General features: G+C 45.4%; 1 protein-coding gene across 4 annotated transcripts in view; it reads left to right on the top strand.

The window, feature by feature from the left end:
- Positions 1-24,272, top strand: part of LOC110515989 (rho GTPase-activating protein 42) — a 224,508-nt gene that overhangs the window by 21,196 nt on the left and 179,040 nt on the right. For all 4 annotated transcript variants that reach the window (XM_036965193.1, XM_036965192.1, XM_036965191.1 and 1 more), the window contains exon 2: positions 5,593-5,688. In XM_036965193.1, coding sequence (XP_036821088.1) covers positions 5,593-5,688 — 96 coding nt within the window. The remainder of the gene's footprint in view (positions 1-5,592; positions 5,689-24,272) is intronic.

Here is a 24,272-nt window from a genome sequence, read left to right as displayed (position 1 = left end):
AAGAGGGTTAAATACCTGTTTTCTTTCATATCCGAGACCAACGCTCACCTTCCGCTGACTAGGATAAAGATAATTGAGAGAGGTCGGGAAATATATAATTACTACTGATGATTATCATGCTCTCAGCGCTGAAACCTCCATGTTGCTTTGAATTATATCTGTATGGCTCATTTGACACAGACTAGCCTGTTACACCTAACCTACTGTATATAATAGTACCACCGTTTGGAAAAGACTAGCCTGTTACACCTAACCTACTGTATATAATAGTACCACCGTTTGGAAAAGACTAGCCTGTTACACCTAACCTACTGTATATAATAGCAAGAACGACCGTTTGTAAAAGACTAGCCTGTTACACCTAACCTACTGTATATAATAGCACCACCGTTTGTAAAAGACTAGCCTGTTACACGTAACCTACTGTATATAATAGTACCACCGTTTGTAAAAGACTAGCCTGTTACACCTAACCTACTGTATATAATAGCACCACCGTTTGTAAAAGACTAGCCTGTTACACCTAACCTACTGTATATAATAGCACCACCGTTTGTAAAAGACTAGCCTGTTACACCTAACCTACTGTATATAATAGTACCACCGTTTGTAAAAGACTAGCCTGTTACACCTAACCTACTGTATATAATAGCACCACCGTTTGTAAAAGACTAGCCTGTTACACCTAACCTACTGTATATAATAGTACCACCGTTTGTAAAAGACTAGCCTGTTTCACCTAACCTACTTTATATAATAGCAAGAACGACCGTTTGTAAAAGACTAGCCTGTTACACCTAACCTACTGTATATAATAGTACCACCGTTTGTAAAAGACTAGCCTGTTACACCTAACCTACTGTATATAATAGTACCACCGTTTGTAAAAGACTAGCCTGTTACACCTAACCTACTGTATATAACAGCAAGAACGACCGTTTGTAAAAGACTAGCCTGTTACACCTAACCTACTGTCTGTACATTATACCTTGATGCTATTTTATCGCCCCCAGAAACCTCCTTTTACTCTCTGTTCCAGACGTTCTAGACGACCAATTCTCATTGCTTTTAGCCGTACCCTTGTCCTACTCCTCCTCTGTTCCTCTGGTGATGTAAAGGTGAATCCAGGCCCTGCAGTGCCTAGCTCCACTCCTATTCCCCAGGCGATCTCTTTTGATAACTTCTGTAACCGTAATAGCCTTGGTTTCATGTATGTTAACATTAGAAGCCTCCTCCCTAAGTTTGTTTTATTCATTGCTTTAGCACACTCTGCCAACCCAGATGTTCTAGCTGTGTCTGAATCCTGGCTTAGGAAGACCACCAAAAATTCAGACATTTTAATTCCAAACTACAACATTTTCAGACAAGATAGAACTGCCAAAGGGGGCGGTGTTGCAATCTACTGCAAAGATAGCCTGCAGAGTTCTGTCCTACTATCCAGGTCTGTACCCAAACAATTTGAACTTCTACTTTTAAAAATCCACCTCTCTAAAAACAAGTCTCTCACCGTTGCCGCCTGCTATAGACCACCCTCTGCCCCCAGCTGTGCTCTGGACACCATATGTGAACTGATTGTCCCCCATCTATCTTCAGAGCTCGTGCTGCTAGGCGACCTAAACTGGAACATGCTTAACACCCCAGCCATCCTACAATCTAAACTTGATGCCCTCAATCTCACACAAATTATCAATGAACCTACCAGGTACCTCCCCAAAGCCTTAAACACGGGCACCCTCATAGATATCATCCTAACCAACTTCCCCTCTAAATACACCTCTGCTGTCTTCAACCAAGATCTCAGCGATCACTGCCTCATTGCCTGCATCCGTAATGGGTCAGCGGTCAAACGACCTCCTCTCATCACTGTAAAACGCTCCCTGAAACACTTCAGCGAGCAGGCCTTTCTAATCGACCTGGCCGGGGTATCCTGGAAGGATATTGACCTCATCCCGTCAGTAGAGGATGCCTGGATATTTTTTTTAAATGCCTTCCTAACCATCTTAAATAAACATGCCCCATTCAAGAAATTTAGAACCAGGAACAGATATAACCCTTGGTTCTCCCCAGACCTGACTGCCCTTAACCAACACAAAAACATCCTATGGCGTTCTGCATTAGCATCGAACAGCCCCCGTGATATGCAGCTGTTCAGGGAAGCTAGAAACCATTATACACAGGCAGTTAGAAAAGCTAAGGCTAGCTTTTTCAAGCAGAAATTTGCTTCTTGCAACACTAACTCAAAAAAGTTCTGGGACACTGTAAAGTCCATGGAGAATAAGAACACCTCCTCCCAGCTGCCCACTGCACTGAAGATAGGAAACACTGTCACCACTGATAAATCCACCATAATTGAACATTTCAATAAGCATTTTTCTACTGCTGGCCATGCTTTCCACCTGGCTACTCCTACCCCTGTCAACAGCACTGCACCCCCAACAGCAACTCGCCCAAGCCTTCCCCATTTCTCCTTCTCCCAAATCTATTCAGCTGATGTTCTGAAAGAGCTGCAAAATCTGGACCCCTACAAATCAGCCGGGCTAGACAATCTGGACCCTTTCTTTCTAAAATGATCTGCCGAAATTGTTGCCACCCCTATTACTAGCCTGTTCAACCTCTCTTTTGTGTCGTCTGAGATTCCCAAAGATTGGAAAGCAGCTGCGGTCATCCCCCTCTTCAAAGGGGGGGGACACTCTTGACCCAAACTGCTACAGACCTATATCTATCCTACCATGCCTTTCTAAGGTCTTCGAAAGCCAAGTCAACAAACAGATTACCGACCATTTCGAATCTCACCATACCTTCTCTGCTATGCAATCTGGTTTCAGAGCTGGTAATGGGTGCACCTCAGCCACGCTCAAGGTCCTAAACGATATCTTAACCGCCATCGATAAGAAACACTACTGTGCAGCCGTATTCATTGATCTGGCCAAGGCTTTCGACTCTGTCAATCACCACATCCTCAACGGCAGACTCAACAGCCTTGGTTTCTCAAACGATTGCCTCGCCTGGTTCACCAACTACTTCTCTGATAGAGTTCAGTGTGTCAAATCGGAGGGTCTGTTGTCCGGACCTCTGGCAGTCTCTATGGGGGTGCCACAGGGTTCAATTCTTGGACCGACTCTCTTCTCTGTATACATCAATGAGGTCGCTCTCGCTGCTGGTGAGTCTCTGATCCACCTCTACGCAGACGACACCATTCTGTATACTTCCGGCCCTTCTTTGGACACTGTGTTAACAACCCTCCAGGCAAGCTTCAATGCCATACAACTCTCCTTCCGTGGCCTCCAATTGCTCTTAAATACAAGTAAAACTAAATGCATGCTCTTCAACCGATCGCTACCTGCACCTACCAACATCACTACTCTGAACGGCTCTGACTTAGAATACGTGGACAACTACAAATACTTAGGTGTCTGGTTAGACTGTAAACTCTCCTTCCAGACCCATATCAAACATCTCCAATCCAAAGTTAAATCTAGAATTGGCTTCCTATTTCGCAACAAAGCATCCTTCGCTCATGCTGCCAAACATACCCTTGTAAAACTGACCATCCTACCAATCCTCGACTTTGGCGATGTCATTTACAAAATAGCCTCCAATACCCTGCTCAACAAATTGGATGCAGTCTATCACAGTGCAATCCGTTTTGTCACCAAAGCCCCATATACTACCCACCATTGCGACCTGTACGCTCTCGTTGGCTGGCCCTCGCTTCATACTCGTCGCCAAACCCACTGGCTCCATGTCATCTACAAGACCCTGCTAGGTAAAGTCCCCCCTTATCTCAGCTCGCTGGTCACCATAGCATCTCCCACCTGTAGCACACGCTCCAGCAGGTATATCTCTCTAGTCACCCCCAAAACCAATTCTTTCTTTGGCCGCCTCTCTTTCCAGTTCTCTGCTGCCAATGACTGGAACGAACTACAAAAATCTCTGAAACTGGAAACGCTTATCTCCCTCACTAGCTTTAAGCATCAACTGTCAGAGCAGCTCACAGATTACTGCACCTGTACATAGCCCACCTATAATTTAGCCCAAACAACTACCTCTTTCCCAACTGTATTTAATTTATTGATTTATTTTGCTCCTTTGCACCCCATTATTTTTATTTCTACTTTGCACATTCTTCCATTGCAAAACTACCATTCCAGTGTTTTACTTGCTATATTGTATTTACCTTGCCACCATGGCCTTTTTTGCCTTTACCTCCCTTCTCACCTCATTTGCTCACATTGTATATAGACTTGTTTATACTGTATTATTGACTGTATGTTTCTTTTACTCCATGTGTAACTCTGTGTCGTTGTATCTGTCGAACTGCTTTGCTTTATCTTGGCCAGGTCGCAATTGTAAATGAGAACTTGTTCTCAACTTGCCTACCTGGTTAAATAAAGGTAAAATAAATAAATAAAATAAAAAATATCAGCTGATCTACGAAGGGCTATATAAATACATATGATTTGATTTGATTCTAGCTGGTTTCAGAAAAATGCTGTTCTATATACATGGTATAATGGTATACTGTACATGGTATAATGGTATACTATATACGTCACCCTGCTCGCTTAGCCGTAGCACTGCCACCCTCTATAGCTCACACCGAGACTAGAACCCGGACCTCCCAAGCACGTGACCACCCTCCTGAAACGTTCTTACCCTGACCTCCCAAGCACGTGACCACCCTCCTGAAACGTTCTTACCCCGGACCTCTGCCTCCCAAGCATGTGACCACCCTCCTGAAACGTTCTTACCCCGGACCTCTGCCTCCCAAGCACGTGACCACCCTCCTGAAAAGTTTTTACCCCGGACCTCCCAAGCATGTGACCACCCTCCTGAAACGTTCTTACCCCGGACCTCCCAAGCACGTGACCACCCTCCTGAAATGTTCTTACCCCGGACCTCCCAAGCACGTGACCACCCTCCTGAAACGTTCTTACCCAGGACCTCTGTCTCCCAAGCACGTGACCACCCTCCTGAAACGTTCTTACCTGGGACCTCTGTCTCCCAAGCATGTGACCACCCTCCTGAAACGTTCTTACCCCGGACCTCTGCGTCCCAAGCACGTGACCACCCTCCTGAAACGTTCTTACCTGGGACCTCTGTCTCCCAAGCACGTGACCACCCTCCTGAAACGTTCTTATACAGTTGCGCCATCGAAAAGCTAGCAATTGGGGCGATGATAGAGGAGACATTTCAGCTAAGGAGAGATTACACATCCCCACCTATTACCTCTGTCCAACAGTAACTATCATGACTGACACATACCCTCTCTGCCTCCCCCAGATCTGTGTATATCTCTATGACACATACCCTCTCTGCCTCCCCCAGATCTGTGTATATCTCTATGACACATACCCTCTCTGCCTCCTCCAGATCTGTGTATATCTCTATGACACATACCCTCTCTGCTTCCTCCAGATCTGTGTATATCTCTATGACACATACCCTCTCTGGTTCCTCCAGATCTTTGAATATCTCTATGACACATACCCTCTCTGGTTCCTCCAGATCTTTGAATATCTCTATGACACATACCCTCTCTGCCTCCATATCTTTGAATATCTCTATGACACATACCCTCTCTGCCTCCAGATCTGTCTACTGCGGTCCAGAAGTTCTCTCAGTCCCTCCAGGAGTTCCAGTTTGAGTGTATAGGAGACGCAGAGACGGACGACGAGGTCAATATCGGTAAGTCCTCCAACGAGACCGGAACGAGGAGGGTTTCTCTCTCTCCCTCTCTCTTCAGACATCGTTCTGAGCTATAGTCTGTCACTTGTTACGTTTCTATTTTCATTTGGTCCTGTTGGTTTAACATTGTCAAATGTCAAACTAATTCAAATTCCCCCCCAACAAACACGTGTTCCTGCAAGTCATTCGTTTTTTTGGAGAATAAACACTGATTATCAAGAAGCATCACTTGTTTGTCCAAAACTTCATATTACTTTCGCTTTGGTCTTCCAGCATCATGCGGAAGGAAACAACACATAACCACTGAGTAGACTATATACAGTAACCCAGGGATCATCAACACATAACCACTGAGTAGACTATATACAGTAACCCAGGGATCATCAACACATAACCACTGAGTAGACTATATACAGTAACCCAGGGATCATCAACAACACATAACCACTGAGTAGACTATATACAGTAACCCAGGGATCATCAACACATAACCACTGAGTAGACTATATACAGTAACCCAGGGATCATCAACACATAACCACTGAGTAGACTATATACAGTAGCCCAGGGATCAACAACACATAACCACTGAGTAGACTATATACAGTAACCCAGGGATCATCAACAACATTATGAATTTGATTGAACCTTTATTTAACTAGGCAAGTCAGTTAAGAACAACTTGTATTTACATCAATGGCTTACCCTGGGCCAAACCCTAACCAGGACGACACTGGGCCAAATGTGCACCCCGCTATGGGACTCCCAATCATGGCCGGTAGTGATACAACCTGGAAACGAACCAGGGTCTGTAGTGACGCCTCTAGCGCTGAGATGCAGTGCGTTTAGACCGTTTAGACCTGTTACCCAGCCGTCCCCTCACTTCCCCTTCCTCTCTTTTTACCTCTCTCGTAGGGACGTAGGGCTCAAGTCGTGCACTATGAAGGGAATAGGGTGCCATTCTGACGCATTCATAACGTGTTTTGTCAGCTAGTCTGCCCAGATAGACAGAGCTGATTCCTGATTCTATGCCGTAGCAGCGGGAGGAGCAGACGCGGGACACAGCGCCTCAGGCTTCTTTTGGAAAGCTTTTGTATTGACTGACTAACAGAAGGGAATACGTTGCGGTGTACATCTTTGAATACATAATAGCACTACAGACAAACAATAGGATTAAAGACACAGTGGCAGGAGAGCTTATTCACATTTCAAAGAATGACATAGATTTAATGGGTCTCAGACATGTACATTGATTGTTTCAAAGAGTGACATAGATTTGTTTTCTGATAGTTTCCGATGTTGTTTAGTTGTATAGGCTGCAACATTGGACACCTTTGTGTTGTGTTGGGATGAATCGGACTGTTCGATATCTGTTTAAAACGGATACAACTTTTTCAAAGTGTGATCCCTTGCCACCATTCCCAAACAGCAAAAGGCCAAGACAGCAGAATTACTATCCGAGGAGAAAAGATGTGATCGTCTGGCCATCAATGGAAACTGTTGTTCTTTCTGACTGACTTGACTGGACCCCAGACAGTGAACCCATAGTCTGCGTCTTGATGCAGCATAGGACCAATCTACTTTGATGCTCCTCTCTTCCCCCAGAGTCACCAGGAGCCTGTCTGTGTGTGTGTCTCAAATTGTATCCTATTCCCTATATAGTGCACTACTGTTGACCAGAGCCCTATGGCTCTGATAGGGCTCTGGGAACAGTGTGCCATTGTGGATACAGCCTCTGTCTGTAGGAGCAGACGGGTTCAGCTGACCTTGTATTGATTCCTTTCTCTACTTCCTGTAGTGACATTCAAAATCCTACAACATATTACACCAGTAATCACAGAATCAATGGGACAGCTAGACAACTAGATTGATGGAGGCAATAAAGAAATATTAGTTGTTCTCAAAGTTACAGGGGCTGTTTTTTTCATCATGGCCTGACTTCTTCTCTTTCACTGTCCTGTGTTCTGGAGTGGAACAAACCTTAGATTAGTGGTGTCCTGTGTACTAGAGTTGAAAGAACCTTAGATGAGTGGTGTCCTGTGTTTTGGAGTTGAACAAACCTTAGATTAGTGGTGTCCTGTGTTCTGGAGTTGAAAGAAGCTTAGATGAGTGGTGTCCTGTGTTCTGGAGTTGAAATAACCTTAGATTAATGGTGTCCTGTGTTCTAGAGTTGAAAGAACCTTAGATGAGTGGTGTCCTGTGGCCTGGAGTGGAACAAACCTTAGATTAGTGGTGTCCTGTGGTCTGGAGTGGAAATAACTTTAGATTAGTGGTGTCCTGTGTTCTAGAGTTGAAAGAACTTTAGATGAGTGGTGTCCTGTGGCCTGGAGTGGAACAAACCTTAGATTAGTGGTGTCCTGTGGTCTGGAGTTGAAATAACCTTAGATTAGTGGTGTCCTGTGTTCTGGAGTTGAAATAACTTTAGATGAGTGGTGTCCTGTGTTCTGGAGTTGAAATAACTTTAGATGAGTGGTGTCCTGCTAGCTAGCTAAACAATGATCCATAATCTCAACTCATGACGTTACTACCCTGCATGAATCTGCAGGTAGCTAACCAACCGGGTTCTATGGCTATAACTAGTCAAGCAAATGTGTCTGAGATACGAAGAATAAGATCATACACATAACGTTAGCTAGCGAGCCAGCCAGCTAACATTATCTAGATTATACTTTAACTTGAAATGAAACTACTTCCTGTCAAAATTAGAAATTTTTAATATCTGAAAATGTAGCTAGCTAGACTGTCTTACCTGTATCGACAGGTGTTTTCTCCATCTCCTTAGCAATCAATCTCTAATTCCACTGATTTCAAAACTCGGTCCTCCAGAAAGTGGAGAACATGCACATAACGTTAGCTAGCGAGCCAGCCAGCTAACGTTAGCTAGCTAACAGTACACTTTAACTTGACGTTAGGTTTATGCAATTTTACTACACAATACATTTTTAAAAAGCCATGTTGGACAGGATTACCTAGACATACTGACCAGCTCAAATAGACAGACGCGTGCTATATGGCTGACCAATCCAAACTCATCTCTCGGCATGTCCAGGCCACTCATTATCTTAGCCAATCATGGCTAGTGGGAAGGTTGCTCTATTTTTACGTGGCTAAAACAACTAAGCTCGTAATTTAACAATTGTATTTGTATTTAAAGATGGCAAACAAGTTTGATATTAAGGCAAATGAAAGTTCACATGTTCGAGAAGCCATGTCTGCCAAAAAACAGATAAAAATACACCTTGTGGAACAGCGGGGACTGTGAAGCAACACAAACATAGGCACAGACACATGCATACACACACATGATAACATACGCATTTCTGCCCAAAAATAACAGTTTACATTCAAACGGTTCTCCTGTGACCCGCGACATACACCTAGTTTCCTAAAATTGGTCACAAATGACTGATGATTGGCTGAGAGAAATTGATGATAAAAAGATCGTAGGAGCTTTTTTGTTAAACTTCAGTGCAGCTTTAAACATTATCGATGACAAGGCGAAAACAGGTTTACCCATAATGACAAGGAGAAAACAGGTTTTTAGACATTTCTGCAAATTTATTAAAAATTAAAACCAGAAATATCTTATTTAGATAAGTATTCAGCCCCTTTGCTATGAGACTTGAAAATGAGCTCATGTGATCAGGTCCTGTTTCCATTGATCATCCTTGAGATGTTCCTACAACTTGATTTGAGTCCACCTGTGGTAAATTCAATTGATTGGACATGATTTGGAAAGGCACACACCTGTCTTATCTAAAGTCCCACAATTGACAGTGCATGTCAGAGCAAAAAAACAAGCCATTAGGTTAAAGGAATTGTCCGTAGAGCTCCGAGACAGGATTGTGTCGAGGCACAGATCTGGGGAAATTTCTGCAGCGTTGAAGGTCTCCAAGAACACAATAGCCTCCATCATTCTTAAATGGAAGAAATTTGACTCTTCACCAAGACTCTTCAAAGAGCTGGCCGCCCGGCCAAACTGAGCAATCGGGGGAGAAGGGCCTTCGTCAGGGAGGTGACCAATAACCTCATGGTCACTCTGACAGAGCTCTAGAGTTCCTCTGTAGAGATGGGAGAACCTTCCAGAAGGACAACCATCTCTGCAGCACTCCCCCAATCAGGCCTTTATGGTAGAGTTGCCCGCCGAAGCCAGTCCTCAGTAAAAGGCACATGACAGCCCTCTTGGACTTTGCCCAAAGGCACCTAAAGACTCTCAGACCATGAGAAACAAGATTATCTGGTCTGATGAATCAAAGATTGAACTCTTTAGCGTGAATACCAAGTGTCCCATCTGGAGGAAACCTGGAACCATCCCTACGGTGAAACATGGTGGTGGCAGCATCAGGCTGTGGGGATGTTTTTCAGCAGTAGGGACTGGGAGACTAGTCAGGATCGAGGGAAAGATGAACAGAGCAAAGTACAGAGAGATCCTTCATGAAAACCTACTCCAGAGCACCCATGACCTCAAACTGGAGCAAAGGTTCACCTTCCAACAGGACAACGACCCTAAGCACACAGCCAAGACAACGCAGGAGTGGCTTTGGGACAAGTCTCTGAATGTCCTTGAGTGGCCCAGCCATATCATGGACTTGAACCTGATCAAACATCTCTGGCGAGACCCTGAGAATAGCTGTGCAGCGACGATCCCCATCCAACCTGACAGAGCTTGAGAGGATCTGCAGAGAAGAATGGGAGAAACTCTCCAAATACAGGTGTGCCAAGCTTCTAGCATCATACCCAAGATGAATCAATGCTGTAATTACTCCCAAATGTGCTTTATTAAGCAAGTATTGAGTAAAGGGTCTGAATATTTATGTAAATGTGATTTTTTTCTTTATTTGTAATAAATTAGCTAAATGTTCCAAAAAACAGTTTTTGCTTCGTCATTATGGGGTATTTATTGTGTGTAGATTGACAAGGATTTAAAAAAAAATCCTTTTAGAATAAGGCAGGAACTAATGGGGATCCATAATAAACCCCAGGAAGCGTAGCTGCTGCCTTGGCAGGAACTAATGGGGATCCATAATAAACCCCAGGAAGAGTAGCTGCTTCCTTTGCAGGAACTAATGGCGATCCATAATAAACCCCAGGAAGAGTAGCTGCTGCCTTGACAGCAACTAATGGGGATCCATAATAAATCCCAGGAAGAGTAGCTGCTGCCTTGACAGGAACTAATGGGGATCCATAATAAACCCCAGGAAGAGTAGCTGCTGCCTTGATAGGAACTAATGGGGATCCATAATAAACCCCAGGAAGAGTAGCTGCTGCCTTGACAGCAACTAATGGGGATCCATAATAAATCCCAGGAAGAGTAGCTGCTGCCTTGACAGGAACTAATGGGGATCCATAATAAACCCCAGGAAGAGTAGCTGCTGCCTTGATAGGAACTAATGGGGATCCATAATAAACCCCAGGAAGAGTAGCTGCTGCCTTGACAGGAACTAATGTGGATCCATAATAAACCCCAGGAAGAGTAGCTGCTGCCTTGACAGAAACTAATGGGGATCCATATTAAACCCCAGGAAGAGTAGCTGCTTCCTTGACAGGAACGAATGGGGATCCATAATAAACCCCAGGAAGAGTAGCTGCTGCCTTGGCAGGAACTAATGGGGATCCATAATAAACCCCAGGAAGAGTAGCTGCTGCCTTGACAGGAACGAATGGGGATCCATAATAAACCCCAGGAAGAGTAGCTGCTGCCTTGGCAGGAACTAATGGGGATCCATAATAAACCCCAGGAAGAGTAGCTGCTGCCTTGGCAGGAACGAATGGGGATCCATAATAAACCCCAGGAAGAGTAGCTGCTGCCTTGACAGGAACGAATGGGGATCCATAATAAACCCCACGAAGAGTAGCTGCTGCCTTGGCAGGAACTAATGAGGATCCATAATAAACCCCAGGAAGAGTAGCTGCTGCCTTGGCAGGAACTAATGAGGATCCATAATAAACCCCAGGAAGAGTAGCTGCTGCCTTGGCAGGAACTAATGGGGATCCATAATAAACCCCAGGAAGAGTAGCTGCTGCCTTGGCAGGAACAAATGGGGATCCATAATAAACCCCAGGAAGAGTAGCTGCTGCCTTGGCAGGAACTAATGGGGATCCATAATACACCCCAGGAAGAGTAGCTGCTGCCTTGGCAGGAACTAATGGGGATCCATAATAAACCCCAGGAAGAGTAGCTGCTGCCTTGGCAGGAACTAATGGGGATCCATAATAAACCCCAGGAAGATTAGCTGCTGCCTTGGCAGGAACTAATGGGGATCCATAATAAACCCCAGGAAGAGTATCTTCTGCCTTGGCAGGAACTAATGGGGATCCATAATAAACCCCAGGAAGAATAGCTGCTGCCTCGGCAGGAACTAATGGGGATCCATAATAAACCCCAGGAAGAGTATCTGCTGCCTTGGCAGGAACTAATGGGGATCCATAATAAACCCCAGGAAGAGTAGCTGCTGTCTTGACAGGAACGAATGGGGATCCATAATAAACCCCAGGAAGAGTATCTGCTGCATTGACAGGAACTAATGGGGATCTATAATAAACCCCAGGAAGAGTATCTGCTGCCTTGGCAGGAACTAATGGGGATCCATAATAAACCCCAGGAAGAGTAGCTGCTGCCTTGGCAGGAACTAATGAGGATCCATAATAAACCCCAGGAAGAGTAGCTGCTGCCTTGGCAGGAACTAATGGGGATCCATAATAAACCCCAGGAAGAGTAGCTGCTGCTTTGGCAGGAACTAATGGGGAGCCATAATAAACCCCAGGAAGAGTAGCTGCTGTCTTGGCAGGAACTAATGGGGATCCATAATAAACCCCAGGAAGAGTATCTTCTGCCTTGGCAGGAACTAATGGGGATCCATAATAAACCCCAGGAAGAGTAGCTGCTGGTTTGGCAGCAGCTAATGGGGATCCATAATAAACCCCAGGAATAGTAGCTGCTGCCTTGGCAGGAACTAATAAGGATCCATAATAAACCCCAGGAAGAGTAGCTGCTGCCTTGACGGGAACTAATTGGGATCCTTAATAGACCCCAGGAAGAGTAGCTGCTGCCTTGGCAGGAACTAGTGGGGGTCCATAATAAACCCCAGGAAGAGTAGCTGCTGCCTTGGCAGGAACTAATGGGGATCCATAATAAACCCATTGAAGAGTAGCTGCTGCCTTGATAGGAACTAATGGGGATCCATAATAAACCCCATGAAGAGTAGCTGCTGCCTTGGCAGGAACTAATGGGGATCCATAATAAACCCCAGGAAGAGTAGCTGCTGCCTTGGCAGGAACTAATGGGGATCCATGATAAACCCCAGGAAGAGTAGCTGATGCCTTGGCAGGAACTAATGGGGATCCATAATAAACCCCAGGAAGAGTAGCTGCTGCCTTGGCAGGAACTAATGGGGATCCATAATAAACCCCAGGAAGAGTAGCTGATGCCTTGGCAGGAACTAATGGGGATCCATAATAAACCCCAGGAAGAGTAGCTGCTGGTTTGGCAGGAACTAATGGGGATCCATAATAAACCCCAGGAAGAGTAGCTGCTGCCTTGATAGGAACTAATGGGGATCCTTAATAGACCCCAGGAAGAGTAGCTGCTGCCTTGACAGGAACTAATGGGGATCCATAATAAACCCCAGGAAGAGTAGCTGCTGCCTTGACAGGAACTAATGGGGATCCTTAATAGACCCCAGGAAGAGTAGCTGCTGCCTTGTTAGGAACTAATGGGGATCCATAATAAACCCCAGGAAGAGTAGCTGCTGGTTTGTTAGGAACTAATGGGGATCCATAATAAACCCCAGGAAGAGTAGCTGCTGGTTTGTTAGGAACTAATGGGGATCCTTAATAGACCCCAGGAAGAGTAGCTGCTGCCTTGACAGGAACTAATGGGGATCCATAATAAACCCCAGGAAGAGTAGCTGCTGCCTTGACAGGAACTAATGGGGATCCTTAATAGACCCCAGGAAGAGTAGCTGCTGCCTTGGCAGGAACTAATGGGGATCCATAATAAACCCCAGGAAGAGTAGCTGCTGCCTTGTTAGGAACTAATGGGGATCCTTAATATACCCCAGGAAGAGTAGCTGCTGCCTTGTTAGGAACTAATGGGGATCCATAATAAACCCCAGGAAGAGTAGCTGCTGCCTTGTTAGGAACTAATGGGGATCCTTAATATACCCCAGGAAGAGTAGCTGCTGCCTTGGCAGGAACTGCTTTTTGCGTCCCTTTGATATTTTAAGTAAAAATGTTGCAACAACATTGCATTTTAAAAGCTTGTTACATTAAATGAAGTGCTCTATAATATAGACAACAAGCTGCCATTCCTCTTGGGGATTTATGGCTGATTTAAGATTACATCCACAACCCTGTTACAGTCAACCCTGTTACTTTAATAGGCACTATAACACTATAGTAATTGTTTTATTTAACCTCATGAGATGGGGACCAGATGTTTTTTATGAAGTTCAACATGTGCTCTCTTTATGATAGAATGTTTTAATTAGGTGAAATCAAAAGTTTATTTTGACCAAGTTTCACTTCGCAAATGGTGGACCGACCATAACAATCCCCCCCTCTTTCTCCTCTCTCTCTTTCTCTCTTTCTCTCTCTTCTCCCCCTCTCTTTCTTTCTCCCCTCTTTCTCTATTTCTCTCTCTCTCTTCTCCCTCTCTCTCTTTCTCTCTCTCTCTTCCCCCTCTCTCTCTTTCTCTCTTTCTTCCCCCTCTCTCTCTCTATCTCTCTCTTCCCCTGTTTCTCCTCCCCCCTATCTCTCTCTCTCCCCGCTCTCTCTGTCTCTCTCTTCCCCTGTTTCTCCTCCCCCCTATCTCTCTCTCTCTCCCCCTCTCAATTAAATTTAATTCAAAGGGCTTTAGTTGTATGGGAAATGCATGTTTACATTGCCAAAGCAAATGGAATAGACAATCAACAAATGGGAAATAAACAAGGGAAGCATTAGTAAACATTACACTCACATTTATTTTCAAAGAATATAAACATTTGAAATGTTATATTATTGGCTATGTACAGCGTTGTAACAATGATGCAAGTAGTTGAAGTATGAAAGAAAAATTAAATTAACAAAATAAATATAGGGTGTATTTAAAATGGTGTTTGTGCTTCACTGGTTTCCCTTTTCTCATGGCAACGGACCACACATCTTGCTGCGGTGATGGTACACTCCAGTATTTCACCTAACAGATATGGGAGGTCATCAATGTTTGATTTGTTTTCAATTTTTTTCGTGGGTCTGTGTGATCTGAGGGAAATATGTGTCTCTAATGTGGTCATACATTTGGCAGTGCAGTTCAGTTTCCACCTCATTTTGTGGGCAGTGTGCACATCTGCCTATGGCTATCAGGCATCAAGGTAAGATCCAGATGCAGACTGTCGCAGTAACAATGTTTATTGTGGCAACAGGGGCAGGCAAAGACAGGTCAAGGCAGGGGTCGAAAATCCAGGGTAAGGAAAATGTTCAGGACAGCAGGCTCAGGGTCAGGCAGAGAGGTCAGGTGGGCGGGTACAGGGTCAGGACAGGCAGAGGTGGACGAGAAAAGAGAGGCTGGGAAACGAAAGGAGCTGACAGGAACACGCTGGTTAGAATGGTATGGAACGAACAAGACGAACTGGCAACAAACAGACAGAGAACACAGGTATAAATACACAGGGGATAATAAGGAAAATGGATGACACCTGGGCGCCCAGATCATGGCGACCTCTCTCAATAGCAGGGCTATGCACACTACATCTGTACATAGTCAAGGTTTTTCTTACCTTTGGGCCAGTCACAGTGGGCAGGTACTCTGTGTACTCTCTGTTTAGGGACAGATAGTGTTCCAATGTGCTCTGTTTTTTGGTTACAGTGTGTCAAATAGTTATCTTTTTGTTTTCACATGATTTGGTTGGGCCTCAATTAGAGGTCGACCGATTATGATTTTTCAACGCCGATACCGATTATTGGAGGACCAAAAAAGCCGATAACGATTTATTTTTTGTTGTTGTTGTTGTAATAATGACAATTACAACAATACTGAATGAACACTTATTTTAACTTAATATAATACATCAATAAAATCAATTTGCCTCAAATAAATAATGAAACATGTTACATTTGGTTTAAATAATGCAAAAACAAAGTGTTGGAGAAAAGTAAAAGTGCAATATGTGCCATGTAAGAAAGCTAACGTTTCAGTTCCTTGCTCAGAACATGAGAACATATGAAAGCTGGTGGTTCCTTTTAACATGAGTCTTCAATATTCCCAGGTAAGAAGTTTTAGGTTGTAGTTATTATCGGAATTATAGGACTATTTCCCTCTGTACCATTTGTATTTCATTAACCTTTGACTATTGGATGTTCTTCTAGGCACTGTAGTATTGCCAGTGTAACAGTATAGCTTCCGTCCCTCGAGTTAGCGCGCGCTAACTAGCTAGCCATTTCACTTCGGTTACACCAGCCTCATCTCGGGAGTTGATAGGCTTGAAGTCATAAACAGCGCAATGCTTGACCGACAACGAAGAGCTGCTGGCAAAATGCACGAAAGTGCTGTTTGAATGAATTTTTACGCGCCTGCTTCTGCCTACCACAGCTCAGTCAGATACTTGTATTCTCAGTCAGATTATATGCAACGCAGGACATGCTAGATAATATCTAGTAATATCATCAATCATGTGTAGTTAACTAGTGTATATGATTGATTGTTTGTTATAAGATAAGTTTCATGCTAGCTAGCAACTTACCTTGGCTTACTGCATTCGCGTAACAGTCTCCTTGTGGAGTGCAACGAGAGAGAGGCAGGTCTTTTTTGCGTTGGACTAGTTAACTGTAAGGTTGCAAGATTGACAAGGTGAAAATCTGTCGTTCTGCCCCTGAACAAGGCAGTTAACCCACCGTTCCTAGGCCGTCATTGAAAATAAGAATGTGTTCTTAACTGACTTGCCTAGTTAAATAAAGGTAAAAAAAATATATTTCTATATATATTTTTTATCAGCAAGTCGGCGCCCAAAAATACCGATTTCCGATTGTTATGAAAACTTGAAATCGGCCCTAATTAATTAATTAGGGCAACAGTTTCTATAATTTGTATTTGTTGTCCTGGTGACTAGACCTTGTTTGGAACACCATTATTTTAGTCTTACTGAGATTTACTGTCGGGGCCCAGGTCTAGCAGAATCTGTGCAGAAGATCTAGATGCTGCTGTAGGCCCTGCTTGGTCGGGGACAGAAGCACCAGATCATCAGCGAACAGTAGACATTTGACCTCACATTCTAGCAGGATGAGGGTGGTTGCTGCAGACTATTCTAGTGCCCTCGCCAATTCTGTGATATATATGTTGAAGAGGGTGGGGTTTATGCTGCGTCCCTGCCTCACCTCACGGCCCTTTGGGAAGAAATGTGTGTGTTTTATGCCAATTTTACAGTGCCTTGCGAAAGTATTCGGCCCCCTTGAACTTTGCGACCTTTTGTCACATTTCAGGATTCAAACATAAAGATATAAAACTGTATTTTTTTGTGAAGAATCAACAACAAGTGGGACACAATCATGAAGTGGAACGACATTTATTGGATATTTCAAACTTTTTTAACAAATCAAAAACTGAAAAATTGTGCGTGCAAAATTATGAAGACGGCTGCACAGTACTGTCTTTTATCGATAGCGGTTATGATATTGTTTAGGACCTTGAGCGTGGCTGTATACATCTGGCCCTTCTTTGGACACTGTGTTAACAAACGAGCTCTTCAAACGAGCTTCAATGCCATACAACACTCCTTCCGTGGCCTCCAACTGCTTCTAAATGCTAGTAAAACTAAGTGCATGCTCTTCAAATGATTGCTGCCCGCACCCTCCTGCCCACCCGATTAGCATCACTACTCTGGACGGTTCTGACTTAGAATATGTGGACAACTCCAAATACCTAGGTATCTGGTTAGACTGTAAACTCTCCTTCCAGACTCACATTAACCATCTCCAATCCAACATTAAATCTAGAATTGGCTTCCTATTTCACAACAAAGCATCCTTCACTCATGCTGCCAAACATACCATTGTAAAACTGACTATCCTACCGATCCTCAACTTCGGCGATGTTATTTACAAAATAGCCTCCAACAGTAAACTGGATGTAGTCTATCACAGTGCCATTCGTTTTGTCACCAAAGCCCCATATACTACCCACCACTGCAACCTGTGTGCTCTCGTTGGCTGGCCCTCACTACATATTCGTTGCCAAACCCACTGGCTCCAGGTTATCTACAAGTATTTTCTCTGTAAAGGCCTGCCTTATCTCAGCTCACTGGTCACCATAGCAACACCCACCCGTAGCGCGAGCTCCAGCAGGTATATTGCACTGGTCATCCCCAAAGCCAACACTTCCTTTGGTCGCCTTTCCTTCCAGTTCTCTGCTGCCAATGACTAGAACGAATAGCAAAAAATCTCTGAATCTGGAGACCCATACCTCCCTCTCTAACTTTAAGCATCAGCTGTCAGAGCAGCTTGCCGATTACTGTACCTGTACACAGCCCATCTGTAAATAGCTGTAATAACATCCAACTACCTCATCCCCATATTGTTATTTATCTTCTTGCTCTTTTGCACCCCAGTATCGCTACTTGCACATCATCATCTGCACATCTATCACTCGTGTTAATGATAAATTGTAATTATTTCACCTCTATTGCCTATTTATTGCCTTACCTCCCTAATCTTCTACATTTGCACACACTGTACATAGATTTTTCTATTGTGTTATTGACTGTATGTTTGGTTATTCCATGTGTTTTTGTTTTTGTCGCACTGCTTTGCTTTATCTTGGCCATGTTGCAGTTGTAAATGAGATCTTGTTCTAAACTGGCCTACCTGGTTAAATAAAGGGTTAGGGTTATATATATAAATGCCTGGTTAAATAAAGGGTTAGGGTTATATATATAAATACCTGGTTAAATAAAGGGTTAGGGTTATATATATAAATACCTGGTTAAATAAAGGGTTATATATATAAATACCTGGTTAAATAAAGGTGAAATAAATAAATAAACCTTTTTTAAAAGCCACGTCTCATGTGCTCATCCACTGGCACATTAATAGCTGATTCTAAGTTTTGTAATTTATCATGTGAATGTTTTTGCTGTTTGCTCTTTGTTATATGGCTGAAAAAGGTTGGGGGAGTGGTTTTCCATACGTCTCCATTTTGGAAAGATGGCTCTTTGTGCTGTTGTTTGTTTAGTGTGTTCCACTTTTCCCAGAAGTGATTTGATTCAATGGAATCTTCAATCACATTGAGCTGTTTTCTGTCATGCTGTTCCCTCATTTTCCGTAGTGTATTTCTGTATTGTTTTAGTGATTCACCACAGTGAAGGCTCAGGTTTTCTGGTTCTCGTGTGTTTTTGGTTGGATAGTCTTCTCAGTTTCTGTTAAGTTTTACATTCTCTATCAAACCATTTCTCATTGTTGTTAGTCATTTTAGGTTTTCTGCCAGAATTTAAATTTGACATGTTAGCTGATAGATAGAACAACCCCTACAGGCCCCGCCTTTTCCTGTAGTCCACAATCAGCTCCTTTGTCTTGCTCACATTGAGGGAGGGGTTGTTGTCCTGGCACCACACTGTCATCAACAAACTTATTGATGGTTTTGGAGTCGTGTTTGGCCACGTAGTCGTGGGTGAACAGGGAGTACAGGATGGGACTAAGTACACACCCCTGAGGGGCTCCAGTGTTGAGGATCAGCGTGGCAGATGTGTTGTTGTCTACCCTTACCACCTGGGGGCGGCCCGTCAGGAAGTCCAGAATCCAGTTGCAGAGGGAGGTGTTTAGTCCCAGGGTCTTTAGCTTAGTGATGAACTTCGTGGGCACTATGGTGTCGAACACTGAGCTGTAGTCAACGAACAGCATTTTCACATAGCTGTTCCTTTTGTGCAGGTGGGAAAGGGCAGTGTGGAGTGCGATTGAGATTCTGTCATCTGTGAACCTGCTGAGGCGGTATGCGAATTGGAGTGGGTCTAGGGTATCCAGGAGGATGCTGTTGATGTGAGCCATAACCAGCCTTTCAAAGCACTTCATGGCAACAGACGTGAGTGCTACATGGCGGTAAGGATTTAGGAAGGTTATCTTCACTTCCTTGGGCACAGGGACTATGGTGGTTTGCTTAAAACATGTAGGTGTTACAGACTTGGTCAGGGAGAGGTTGAAAATGTCAGTGAAGACACTTGACAGCTGGTCCGCACATGCTCTGAGTACATGTCCTGTTAATCCTTCTGGCCCTGCGGTTTTGTGAATGTTGACCTGTTTAAAGGTCTTGCTCACATCGGCTACAGAGAGCGTTATCACACAGTCATCCAAAACAGCTGGTGCTCTCGTGCATGCTTCAGTGTTGCTTGCCTCGAAGCCAGCATATAAGGCATTTAGCTCGTCTGGTAGGCTTGCGTCACTGGGCAGCTCGCGTCTGGGTTTCCCTTTGTAGTCTGTAATAGTCAATGCCACATCCGTCAGAGCTTAATCCTGAATTGAAGCTTTGCTTGTTTGATGGTTCATCTGAGGGCATAGTGGGATTTCTTATAGGCGTTGTTGTTCATGTTGTCGTGGTTGTGTCTATGGGAGCATATGGGGAGGGAATGCTGTCACCTCCAGGTAGGTGTTTGTCTCCCTTTGTGCTGAAGGTGTCAGGTTTTCTCATCCCCCCCTCTCTATCTCTCTCTCTCTTTCTCTGTTCTCTCTCTCTTCTCTCTCTCTTCTCTCTATCTCTCTCTCTGTTCTCGCTCTCTCTGTTCTCTCTCTCTCTCTGTTCTCTCTCTCTCTCTCTCTCTGTTCTCTCTCTTCTCTCTCTCTCTCTCTCTCTGTTCTCTCTCTTTCTCTCTCTCTCTCTCTCTCTCTCTCTCTCTCTCTCTCTCTCTCTCTCTCTCTCTCTCTCCATGACTCAGACCTATTGGTGGTTTTCTCCTCCGTTTCCCGGTCAAGCTGTAACCCTGGTTACCTCTCTCTGACTTCCATTTCCTCTCTTAAGCGTCTAATCTCCTCCCATCAGCAGCAGCATCACAAATTGCCCCCTATTTACCTATATGGGGCACTACTTTTGACTAGGGTCCATAAGGAACTACTGTATGCACAGCACTATATAGGTAATAAGTTGCCATTTGGGACAGGCAGGGTCTCCAGCTGAGAGGGCTGTGCTGCTGATGAGGTGATAAAGGCAGTCTTTAACAGGATCCTCCTGTACTGTAGTAGAGGTGTTACACTGTCTGGCATAGACTTATTGGAGAACAGACAGACAGACAGACAGACAGACAGACAGACAGACAGACAGACAGACAGACAGACCATTAGTAACACACTATGCCGTCATGGATTAAAATCCTGCAGCGCACGCAAGGTCACCCTGCTCAAGCCAGCGCATGTCCAGGCCCGTCTGAAGTATGCCAATGACCATCTGGATGATCCAGAGGAGGAATGGGAGAAGGTCATGTGGTCTGATGAGACAACAATAGAGCTTTTTAGTCTAAACTCCACTCGCCGTGTTTGGAGGAAGAAGAAGGATGAGTACAACCCCAAGAACACCATCCCAACCGTGAAGCATGGAGGTGGAACCATCATTCTTTGGGGATACTTTTCTGCAAAGGGGACAGGACGACTGCACCGTATTGAGGGGAGAATGGATGGGGCCATGTATCGCGAGATCTTGGCCAACAACCCCCTTCCCTCAGTAAGAGCATTGAAGATGGGTCGTGGCTGGGTCTTCCAGCATGACAATGACCCGAAACACACAGCCAGGGCAACTAAGGAGTGGCTCCGTAAGAAGCATCTCAAGGTCCTGGAGTGGCCTAGCCAGTCTCCAGACCTGAACCCAATAGAACATCTTTGGAGGGAGCTGAAAGTCCGTATTGCCCAGCGACAGCCCCGAAACCTGAATGATCTGGAGAAGGTCTGTATGGAGGAGTGGGCCAAAATCCCTGCTGCAGTGTATGCAGCCATGGGAGAGTTCTGTTACTGTAACGGGTCCTGTCTAGCCAGGGTTCAGCCATGGGAGAGTTCTGTTACTGTAACGGGTCCAGTCTAGTCTAGCCATGGTTCAGCCATGGGAGAGTTCTGTTACTGTAACGGGTCCTGTCTAGCCAGGGTTCAGCCATGGGAGAGTTCTGTTACTGTAACGGGTCCAGTCTAGCCAGGGTTCAGCCATGGGAGAGTTCTGTTACTGTAATGGCTCCAGGGTTCAGCCATGGGAGAGTTCTGTTACTGTAACGGGTCCTGTCTAGCCAGGGTTCAGCCATGGGAGAGTTCTGTTACTGTAACGGGTCCAGTCTAGCCAGAGTTCAGCCATGGGAGAGTTCTGTTACTGTAACGGGTCCTGTCTAGCCAGGGTTCAGCCATGGGAGAGTTCTGTTACTGTAACGGGTCCAGTCTAGCCAGGGTTCAGCCATGGGAGAGTTCTGTTACTGTAACGGGTCCAGTCTAGCCAGGGTTCAGCCATGGGAGAGTTCTGTTACTGTAACGGGTCCAGTCTAGCCAGGGTTCAGCCATGGGAGAGTTCTGTTACTGTAACGGGTCCAGTCTAGCCAGGGTTCAGCCATGGGAGAGTTCTGTTACTGTAACGGGTCCAGTCTAGCCAGGGTTCAGCCATGGGAGAGTTCTGTTACTGTAACGGGTCCAGTCTAGCCAGGGTTCAGCCATGGGAGAGTTCTGTTACTGTAACGGGTCCTGTCTAGCCAGGGTTCAGCCATGGGAGAGTTATGTTACTGTAACGTGTCCTGTCTAGCCAGGGTTCAGCCATGGGAGAGTTCTGTTACTGTAACGGGTCCAGTCTAGCCAGAGTTCAGCCATGGGAGAGTTATGTTACTGTAACGGGTCCTGTCTAGCCAGGGTTCAGCCATGGGAGAGTTCTGTTACTGTAACGGGTCCAGTCTAGCCAGGGTTCAGCCATGGGAGAGTTCTGTTACTGTAACGGGTCCAGTCTAGCCAGGGTTCAGCCATGGGAGAGTTCTGTTACTGTAATGGGTCCAGTCTAGCCAGGGTTCAGCCATGGGAGAGTTCTGTTACTGTAACGGGTCCTGTCTAGCCAGGGTTCAGCCATGGGAGAGTTCTGTTACTGTAACGGGTCCAGTCTAGCCAGGGTTCAGCCATGGGAGAGTTCTGTTACTGTAACGGGTCCAGTCTAGCCATGGTTCAGCCATGGGAGAGTTCTGTTACTGTAACGGGTCCAGTCTAGCCAGGGTTCAGCCATGGGAGAGTTCTGTTACTGTAACGGGTCCAGTCTAGCCAGGGTTCAGCCATGGGAGAGTTCTGTTACTGTAACGGGTCCAGTCTAGCCAGGGTTCAGCCATGGGAGAGTTCTGTTACTGTAACGGGTCCAGTCTAGCCATGGTTCAGCCATGGGAGAGTTCTGTTACTGTAACGGGTCCAGTCTAGCCAGGGTTCAGCCATGGGAGAGTTCTGTTACTGTAACGGGTCCAGTCTAGCCATGGTTCAGCCATGGGAGAGTTCTGTTACTGTAACGGGTCCAGTCTAGCCAGGGTTCAGCCATGGGAGAGTTCTGTTACTGTAACGGGTCCAGTCTAGCCAGGGTTCAGCCATGGGAGAGTTCTGTTACTGTAACGGGTCCAGTCTAGCCAGGGTTCAGCCATGGGAGAGTTCTGTTACTGTAACGGGTCCAGTCTAGCCAGGGTTCAGCCATGGGAGAGTTCTGTTACTGTAACGGGTCCAGTCTAGCCAGGGTTCAGCCATGGGAGAGTTCTGTTACTGTAACGGGTCCAGTCTAGCCAGGGTTCAGCCATGGGAGAGTTCTGTTACTGTAACGGGTCCAGTCTAGCCAGGGTTCAGCCATGGGAGAGTTCTGTTACTGTAATGGGTCCAGTCTAGCCAGGGTTCAGCCATGGGAGAGTTCTGTTACTGTAACGGGTCCAGTCTAGCCAGGGTTCAGCCATGGGAGAGTTCTGTTACTGTAACGGGTCCAGTCTAGCCATGGTTCAGCCATGGGAGAGTTCTGTTACTGTAACGGGTCCAGTCTAGCCAGGGTTCAGCCATGGGAGAGTTCTGTTACTGTAACGGGTCCAGTCTAGCCAGGGTTCAGCCATGGGAGAGTTCTGTTACTGTAACGGGTCCAGTCTAGCCAGGGTTCAGCCATGGGAGAGTTCTGTTACTGTAACGGGTCCAGTCTAGCCATGGTTCAGCCATGGGAGAGTTCTGTTACTGTAACGGGTCCAGTCTAGCCAGGGTTCAGCCATGGGAGAGTTCTGTTACTGTAACGGGTCCAGTCTAGCCATGGTTCAGCCATGGGAGAGTTCTGTTACTGTAACGGGTCCAGTCTAGCCAGGGTTCAGCCATGGGAGAGTTCTGTTACTGTAACGGGTCCAGTCTAGCCAGGGTTCAGCCATGGGAGAGTTCTGTTACTGTAACGGGTCCAGTCTAGCCAGGGTTCAGCCATGGGAGAGTTCTGTTACTGTAACGGGTCCAGTCTAGCCAGGGTTCAGCCATGGGAGAGTTCTGTTACTGTAACGGGTCCAGTCTAGCCAGGGTTCAGCCATGGGAGAGTTCTGTTACTGTAACGGGTCCAGTCTAGCCAGGGTTCAGCCATGGGAGAGTTCTGTTACTGTAACGGGTCCAGTCTAGCCAGGGTTCAGCCA

This window comes from Oncorhynchus mykiss, chromosome 27 (genome assembly GCF_013265735.2).
Source record: "Oncorhynchus mykiss isolate Arlee chromosome 27, USDA_OmykA_1.1, whole genome shotgun sequence".
Taxonomy (NCBI): Eukaryota; Metazoa; Chordata; class Actinopteri; order Salmoniformes; family Salmonidae; genus Oncorhynchus; species Oncorhynchus mykiss.
The sequence above is the reverse complement of the archived record's forward strand: the minus strand, read 5'-3'. Positions and strand labels throughout refer to the sequence as shown.